This window comes from Vipera berus, assembly GCF_964194415.1.
Source record: "Vipera berus genome assembly, chromosome: 7".
Classification (NCBI taxonomy): Eukaryota; Metazoa; Chordata; class Lepidosauria; order Squamata; family Viperidae; genus Vipera; species Vipera berus.
Window position 1 is genome coordinate 6725024 of NC_138209.1, and position 9695 is coordinate 6734718.

Sequence of the window (9695 nt, forward strand, 5' to 3'; positions counted from 1 at the left end):
GGTGTAGGCCTTACTTTCGGGGAAACACGGTATCTTTATAGGGGTTATTCTAACTTCTAAATTGAAATTGATGATCTCCAAATCTTCAGATATAAACATCTCTTTGAAAAATTGTTCTCTTCATTAAAAAAATACTTTATATACAGTATATGGCAACTGACTACTTCCTGTAAAGATCCACCAGTAACACTTTGAGACTTCTTCCGTGGGATAGTCCAAAGGTTATATGTAGATGACACAGTCACTCCTGATTCTTATGAATCTTGGAAAAATACTTTCCTTCAAAATTCTAATAAATCACTTGCAGGTACTCCTTAACTTACAACCACAATTAGAACCAGAATGTTTGTTCCTAGGTGAAGTGGTTGTTAAATGATTCGTGCCCAATTTTACAATCTATTTTGCTATAGTCATTAAGCGAGTCACCGTGATTGTTAAGTGAATCACATGGTTGCTAAGCAAATCTGACTTTGCCCATTGACTTAGCTTGTCAGAAAGAAGCTTGAGAAGGTCACAAATGGCAAGCAGTTGCCAAGTGCCTGAATTTTGATCATGTGACTCGGGACGGGGGGGGAAGCTCTGAAGGTCAAAAGTGTGAGGATTGGTTGCAAGTCACTTTGTTCGGTGCTGTTGTAACTCTGAATGTTCACTAAATGAATGGTTGTAAGTCAAGGACTACCCGTAGGAGACAGAAATTATTCAGTGTACAGCTAGAAGATCTCAAAACACCAGCAATGATTGTTCTTTTCCCCATGGGTGGGTTTGAACGTCATGGCTGATGCATCAATTAGGGCAGCCTTTCTCTACCTGGGCAACTTTTAAGATGTGCGAACTTCAACTCCCAGAATTCTCCAGCTGGCTGGCTGGAGAATTCTGGGAGTTCAAGACCTCCCATCCTAAAGTGGCCAAGGTTGAGAAACACTGAAACGGGGCATCCACCAAGCAGCTGAGGTAGTTCATAGCAAGTCTTGCTTAGTGCCGTTGTCATTGGAGGCACGTTCAAGATTCTCCATCACCAGAACTTGCGTCTTGTCCACCCAGTTCCCCTTTTGAGTTGACCGGCCTGCAACACACGAGGCTAGATCATGGTCTATCTGCTGGGGGACCGTGGCTGGCAAGACTGCATTGCTTTGTGCCCGTTGAGAATACATTTCCCGAGGTACCACCTCCCCAGAGCACAGCTGCAGCTGGAAAGCAGCTTGGAAGCCTCGACGGAAGTTCTCGTTGAAGAAGCCATAGATGATTGGGTTGATGCTACTGTTGAAGAAGGCCAACCAATGGGCAAAGGGGTAGACATAGATGTTGATGAGCTCCTTCTGTGCCTCATCCAGTTCTGCATAATCAGACAGCATGGACAAGGTCCACAGGGGTAACCAGGAGAGGATGAATAATAAAGCCACGGTGATCAGCATCTTGATGACTTTCAACTTCTTCTTGTAAATGGAGTGGCGCTCGTGGCTTTGTTTCCCAGAGGCAAGCACTGTGTTGAAGAGCGTGAACCCTATCCGAGCGTACATGATGACAATGAGCGACAGGGGAGCCAAGTAGATGTTGGCAAAGAGGACGGTGGTGTAGATCTTCTTCATGTCCTTGTTGGGCCAGTCTTCCCGGCACAAGTAGATGGGACGGGTTTGGTTGTCCTCCTCAAGAATGACCTGGAAATGCTTTTCTTCAATTAACTTCAGCATTACAGCAGAGGGACACATGATGGCAATAGCCAGGACCCAGATGACGGCTATCAGCATAAGCGCTATCCATACGGTAAGCTTTGGCTTAAAGGGGTAAACAATAGAACGAAACCTACAAGCGGGAGAAAAAGAATATTTCAGTTTGTTAAACTGCAGCACAGTGGAATAGCCACATTGTCAACAGCAACACAAAGTTCATTTTTATTGTGCTAAGAATAATGGAATAACAGGTAAAGGTAAAGGTAAAGGTTCCCCCGCACATGCGTGCTAGTCGTTTCTGACTCTAGGGGCCGGTGCTCATCTCCGTTTCAAAGCCGAAGAGCCAGTGCTTGTCCAAGGATGTCTCCGTGGTCATGTGGCCGGCATGACTAGACGCCAAAGGCGCACGGAATGCTGTTACCTTCCCACCATAGTGGTACCTATTTTTCCTTCCTTCCTTCCTTCCTTCCTTCCTTCCTTCCTTCCTTCCTTCCTTCCTTCCTTCCTTCCTTCCTTCCTTCCTTCCTTCCTTCCTTCCTCCCTCCCTCCCCCTTCCTTCCTTCCTTCCTTCCTTCCTCCCTCCCTCCCTCCCTCCCTCCCTCCCTCCTTCTTTCTTCCTTCCTTCCTTCCTTCCTCCCTCCCTCCCCCTTCCTTCCTTCCTTCCTTCCTTCCTTCCTTCCTTCCTTCCTTTCTTTCTTTCTTTCTTTTTTTCTTGGCTAAAGAGAAACAGTAATCTACAAAGCCCAGCACTTTTCTGTCAAATATTACAAAAGGTAAACTAGAATTCTGAATACACATACAATTAGTTTGATTGATTATGACTTTGAAACAATGCTGGGTTGCATACAATATCGCACAATAGAAACTGTCGTATACTGGCACATATTTAATGTCATGGTGCAGAAATGCCTGAGCAAAAATAAATGAACTGTGGACCTATCTGTTTGTGCTTTCTATCCTTTTCTATCCAATGAGGTTTATGGAAGGGAAACCAAAACTTTCATTTTCTGACTAGATTTTACTGGAATTCAATCATTAGCCTGAACTGGGATAGAGGAACAGTGGTTAATATGTGGTTTCTTGCAACCAGCCAGGTTCATACCATCACAATCTTCCCTTGTTAACAAGGCACAGTTCAGACTAACCAGAGTTCTCCCGATCTACTGGCTTGTTTTGATCCAAGAATAAATTCAAATCATTTTAAAACAGGAAGTATAAGCTTTCCTCGTGATTATGCTAAAAAGAACAGAGGGCCTCAGAAGTCCTTCTGCTTGTTCATGTCCTAGTAAAATAAGGGGGTATTTAAAAGTGCCCACTCAGTTGGACCATTGATCCCCTTAGCCCACGATTTTATACTAAAAATAGAAGCAGTTTTCAAGTGCACTCAGGCAGATGTTTCTCCCAGCCTGACAATTATTATTATTTTTTTGTCAGGGAATTGCAAAACTGGTGTCTAAATGAAGTTATAGACACTGACACGAACTTGCAGTTTTATATAAATAAATATATTTTACATCTATATATACAGCAAACAAGATAGTCATGCTAAGAGGAGCATCGTGAGGTAAATCACAGGGTACACAGAAGAAAAAAGGCGGGGAAAAAGGGAAACTCCCCCTCCGCACCCACAGCAACCAATCACAGTGCAGATTGCCTCAGACAGAAGCCAGCGCTCTGGTACCAATCAACCACAACTGTGTGTTAGAATAACTTAACTTTATTGTCACTTTAAATGTATACTAATTGGCATACATTAAAATGAGATTTCATTGCATATAGCTCTCAAAGGATCACCACCTCCAATACACACTACATACATATGACCAAAAAAATTGTTGCATGTACCTACATACCCACATATATATGACACAGAAAAACATCACAGCCTAGGTCGGATGTATACATGGCAAAAAAAATGAATCTTGCAAGTTTACCAGATGGATGGCATAAGGAACAAAGTTGTTACAGAATCTAGTAGTTTTGCTATAAATACTTCAAAACCTCCTCCCAGAGGGGAGCAACAGGAACAGACCATGAAGTGGGTGTGTGGTGTCTCTAACGTTTCGAGCTCTAAGCACATAGTGCTTATAAGCAGCTCTAAGAGTTTTGGCTCCCTGTACAACCTCACTGTTCCAGCTACTAAATTTAGATATCTTCACACGTTTCAAGACTGAAAAGTGAGGGACTTAACTGGAGATCTTCCTCAGACAAAGTATTTGTCCACCATTTGTGCTGTAGACCTCTCCTCAGAAACCTAAACAGGGTCTAACAAAAGCCTCTGCTTTAGATGTTGAAAACTCTCCATTTAAGGTTTTTCAGTAAGGATTTTCAACCTATAAAGGAGAATATTTGTAGCTCAGGTTTTGAAACAAGGGGTTCTTGGTGTTCTTTTTCTTAAGCTGAAGAAGCTTCTTGGATGAGAAGCGAAACATCTTCAAAGAAAAACAAGAAAGTCCAGTTGACTCGTGAAAAAACATCTTTGGGTCTTCAAGAAAACAACCAGGCTCAGACAGCATCAACGACCCCTGATTTTCTACCTTTTAAGCCTCAGATTCCAACGTAACTTTTCACCGGGTGTCCATGTCTTGCTTTTTTCATCACTTTATCATTATGAGGTATATTTTCTTCCCCAGGGCTAATTCTTCCCGAAGTTAGAGCACCTTGATCTCATTACTAAGTCTGAGGAACACACAATTCTAGTTGACAGAGGAACAACAGATTTCTGGACTCCATATCAATTTCTAGGTGTTTACAAAGCCTTACCTGTCAACTGCAATGGCTACTAAAGTGAAGACTGAGGCAGAAACGGATATTCCTTGGACGGTGCCATTCATTTTGCAGGCCATGCTCCCAAAAGGCCATCCTGGAAAATAAAGCATTGTATTAGATGAAAAGGTCAACAACCGTGTTCGATTATTTTCAATTAGTGGACAAGCAAAGGGCTACAGCATTTGGAAACAGCCATGGCATTCAATAACGTTCTAGTTCACTTTGTATAAATATTAAAGGGATAAGGTCTGTTTTTTTAAAAAAAAAAATCTACTGAATTGCATAGGCTGAGTTTATACATCATATTACACTGATAATATAATTTGTTTGGCTGTGGTTTAACATGAAAAACTAGCTATGACCGGCATTTATAATGTACCGTATTTGTGAATCCAAATAGTGCTCTAGTCAAACAAAGATGGTTAAACAATCCCTAATTTTCAAGTCTTGGGACTTGATTGTGGATTGCTCAAAAATCATGATATAGGTAGGATGACGCTTGTGAGGAAAACCCAAAACCCACCCGCCCCAAACCACCCCCCTTCCCCCCCCACTTCCCAGAGCTGAATACAGGGTCATAGATATAATAATCCTATTCTAACTAAGATTAGCCATTATAAAACTAACCAAATTCATAATGTGCTTTAACTCCCCTTTAACATTAATACATTCAAATTATTAAAAACATAATAATAATAACTTAAACAAAAATATAATCAATACTAATACTAAAATTAATAACAATCTAAAATCTACTCATAAGTTAAATGGAACTTTTTAGTCCCATATTTATTCTGAATATAATCTATCCATCTCCTCCAAACTGAAATATATCTTTCTTGCGAGTGATCCTTCAAATAAGCAGAAATCTTAGACATTTCTGCAAGATTCGATACCTTAAGTACCCATTCTTCTATAGTAGGCAAACTATCCTTCTTCCAATATTGTCCCACCAGTAACCGTGCTGCTGTTATCAAGTTCAACATCAAATCGATTTCTTTAGTATCACAATCTACAACAATACCCAATAAAAACAATTGTGGAGAAAACTTTATCTTTCTCTTAAAAATCTTTTGAATGTTCCACCAAATTTTAATCCAAAAAGCTTTTATATTTCTACAAGTCCACCACATATGAAAATAAGAGTATTCAACACGTTTTGAAGCAGAAATCCTATCCAGACACTTGTCTTTCTCTCGGTAGTCAACATACAAGGGAGAATTTGCTGATGTCGGCTTCCTCGTGAATTTCTTTTTTTTTTTTTTTTTTTTTTTATTGAAAAGTTTTAAAATACAATTTTCCTTTAAAAAACCCCCCTTCCCCCTCCCTCCTCCCCCCCTACCTCCCCTCCTCCCCCCTCCCTCCCCCCCCTACCTCCCCCCTCCCCCCCCCTACTTCCCAGAGCTGAATACAAGGTATATATATATATAAAAAAAAAGCAAACCTAAGCAACCATATACTAACAACTATAAATTCTAAAATCCATCACTCTCTAGCTTATATAGGATAAAACAGACCTTAACAATATTAAATATATATATATAAAAAAAAAACTAGAATAAGAAAAGGACACTCTCTAGCTTATATAGAATGAAACAAACCTTAATAGTATTAAACATATATAGTATTAATAGTATTAAACATAAGGAAAAAGAAGAAAAGAAAAAAAAACAAACCCTTCTCAACCCTATACTTATCCTAAGTAAACTCCATTGCAAACAAAACTTGAACTTTAATCCAAAAAAGCTCACCCTTTCCACAAAACCACCAAATATAGAAATATATTGCGTCTACACCCAAATCTTTTCCCCCCTCCCCTACTTGACTACTTGACTATATCGTAAAAGTTCCAAAGACTTCTGCAATTCCTGCTACTTTCTCTTCTTAGATCGTTTTGCAGCAGCACGCGTCACCCTCTGTTTTATAGATTCATCCGACGAGGTTATATCTTGATCTCCTCCAACACCGTTGTCTTCTATCTGACCATCTTCGGCCTCTTGATGCACTCCTTCTCCAGATCCCTTTCCAGCTTCCAAAAGTGTTAATGGCGTTGCATTTAAAACATTATTGTAGAAATCACGCGCTTGCATCACAGTAACCAAACGGTACTTTTTACCTTCGTGCGTCACCATCAACCCCACTGGAATCTCCCATCTGAACCTTATATCTCGCTGCTTGAGCTCTTGCACAAGAAATGTAAAATCCTTCCTTCTCCTTAGAATCTTTGGAGGAATTTCTTTTAAGACCAAAACTTCTTGATTAGCAATCATAACTTTAGTATCATAAGCAGCTTGTATAACTTCATCTCTAGTTTCCCTTTTTGCAAAGTATACCACCACATCTCTAGGCAACTTCCTCTGTCTGGCAATCCATGAATTCACACGAAACACTTTGTCCATGCCTCCTTTTATTTCAGATGCTGGCTGTTTCAACACTATTTCAAAAGCCTCAGAAACCAGCTGCTTTAGATCTTCCTTAGTATTCTCCTTTAAGCCTCTAATTCTAATGGCAAACTGCATCTGAAAATATTGAGCAAGACACAGTTCCTTTTCCATTTTATTTTCATTCTCCAATACTTTTGTTTCTAATATAGCATTCTTTTGAGTCAAGTCTTCTAGCTTTTCCTCCAATTCTTCCACACACTGAGCCACTTTACACACTGAAGTCAAGATGTCTACCCTCATTGCTTTGAGCTTCTGTTCCATCCTCTCCTCCATTCTCTCCTCCAATTTCTCCAATTTCTCCTCCATCTGTGCAAATCTAATATTAATTGATTCCAAAATTACCTGGGTATGTTTTTCAAGAGCATCTTGTAAGTCCTTTGATGTCAATACATCAGGAGGATGCAGCGCCTGCAATAATGATTGTTGCACGGGAGAAGTTCCAGCACTCCGAAGAGTTTTAGGGGGTGGTTTAGCCGCCATCTTTTACCAAATATGACGCACTTTCACTTCAAATTTGTAATCCAAAAAAGTCCATCAAGCTGGAGAGTAAAACATAATAATCCTCTTTACCATTTCCTCTTGTATCGCTCTGCCTGCTCCTTTAAATCATAGTCATTCCTTCAGGCAGGGGTGGTCGCAGACGGCTGGCTCTGCTCCAAGAACAGGAGCAGAGGCGACGGCCAGCTGGGAGCAGCCCAGGCTACGGGGGAGTTCAATCCTTCAGCCGCCCAAGCCATAAGCTCAGGCGGCCCTGGAGAACTCTACCCCTACCTGGGAGCTCGCCCCCTCCTCTTCTCCCGAGGAGGGGGCTTCAGATTCGCCCGAACAGCTGATCGGCGCTGTTTCGGGCGAAAAAACAACAGCTGAGCCGCGGGCAGCCCGGGAAGGCTCCCTTCGTCGTCCGCGGAGCCACCGGAAGTCCGGCTTCCTCGTGAATTTCTATTTCTTCCAGTCAAAATAGCGGGTCACTTGGTAATTCACATGATTTTCTTGGTAGCCATTAGTTTTAGTATTCGGCAGGTATAGGAGTATAGCCAGCCGTACCAACAGGCTGAAGAACAGCTTTTATCCATGGGCTGTTAGGCTCTTGAATGGGAAATAATTTTATAATTTTAGGTGTGACTGACTTGCGAGGCCGGTGCGTTGTGCAGTTAGCTCACATGGTGTAACAAGATGGTTTGTTGCCACTGTGAGTTGGGGGGGCACGAAGGGAGGCTCAGCCAATCTCAGTGTATACATGGTTGTACTTTGACAGTAAAGGTTCATTCATTCATTCAACGAATTACTGATGAGAATCAAGGTACCACTGCAACTGGTATGTCAGTCTTGCGACTGACAACCCTTTCTTGAGGATAGTAATAGTAGAAAAGTGAGGAAATAATTTGATGTTTGCTAATTATGAATATTTATGCCTTATTACTTATGCATACACACACACATATACGCATATACATACACACACATACGTATGTATGTATGTATGTATGTATGTATAATTTTCTCCTTTCCTCAAATGTATAAATACGAGTGCATCCCTTTTGTCAATAGAAATCCCTCCCATGGTTTTCTGGGGGAATTCCTCCAGAAATTATTAAATAAACAATTATTACAGTGAGCCTTGATTATTGGTTTTTAGGGTCCCATGTTTGATTCCAAATACCATAGGCAGATCACTTACAAGGCAGATCAGGCTAAGAAAAAAAGATCCCTACCTGGGAGCCTAAAAACTATTTAGATTGTTTATATCAATAGAAGATAATATTTGTAACTGAAGAGTTGAACTGTGGGATCCTTGGTGCTCTCTGAACTTAGCAGTTTTCTTGAGACATTTCATGACCTAGCTAAGCAACATCATCAGCGTCAGTAAGGAGTGGGCTTTGCATTCCCTAACTTAGTAACATCAGGGTTAGTGGGAACGTCTTGGTGCTTCCTTGACTGGATGAGAGCAAACTCCACTTTCTTCTAGCACTGATGATGGTACCTAGTTGGGTCATGAAACATCTCAACTAAGCTCAGAGGGCACCGAAGTCTCTACAAATTACTTATAGCAGACACGTCAAACTCGCAACCTTGCGCAACCTATCGGGATGCTTTTGCCATTGCCGGCAATGGGGTGGGCGCGGCTTCCGCATGACGCATCCGGCCCGCGGGCTGGCAGTTTGACACCCCCTGACGTATATGGTAAACACACTCTCACAAGTCAGATTGTGTTACCACCACCACCCCGGCCTTTCTTTTACATTGGTGTGAATGATTTCCAACAGGTGCCCCCTGGCCCTCGTACCTGTTATGATGTTGTCCAGGAGAGTGGTGGGCATACAAAAAATCCCCACCAGCAGATCACTGACGGCCAGGTTCAAGATGAAGAGGTTGGTGACGCTGCGCATATGCTTGCTCTGCAGAATGGTAAAGCAGACGATTCCGTTGCCAATCATGCACAGAAGGAAGATAAGCAGGTAAGAGATGATGAAGACAGAAGCAACCAGCGGGTGGTGAAGGTAAAAACCCAGATAGGTGATGTTGGGCTTCATCTGACAAAGATCAAGAGAAGCGGTGCAGTTCCTCAGAAAGAGCTCGGCCTGGGAAGAAGCTGGCTCCTCGTACGTCTTATTCATGTTAAACTGTGCCTTGCCACAAAAATTAAAGAAACAACAAGTCAGTGGAGAAGAAAAGGAACTACAAGCAGTCCTCGCCTTACAACCATTTGTTTCGTCACTGTTCGAAGTTACAACAGCACTGAAAAAAAACTGTTTTTCACACTTACGACCGTTGCAGTGTCTCCTCGTCACGAGATCAGAATTCAGACGCTTGGCAA

The 9695-nt window shown here is 41.7% G+C and overlaps 1 protein-coding gene across 1 annotated transcript; it reads right to left on the minus strand.

Annotated features, from left to right (window-relative positions):
* Nucleotides 1-956: 956 nt before the first annotated feature.
* Nucleotides 957-9495, minus strand: NPFFR2 (neuropeptide FF receptor 2; the record flags this gene model as incomplete). Its single annotated transcript, XM_081333325.1, has 3 exons — nucleotides 957-1800; nucleotides 4431-4530; nucleotides 9165-9495. 3 exons carry the CDS (start codon nucleotides 9493-9495, stop codon nucleotides 957-959), a joined length of 1275 nt encoding a protein of 424 aa, XP_081189451.1.
* Between the last annotated feature and the right edge of the window lie 200 nt (nucleotides 9496-9695).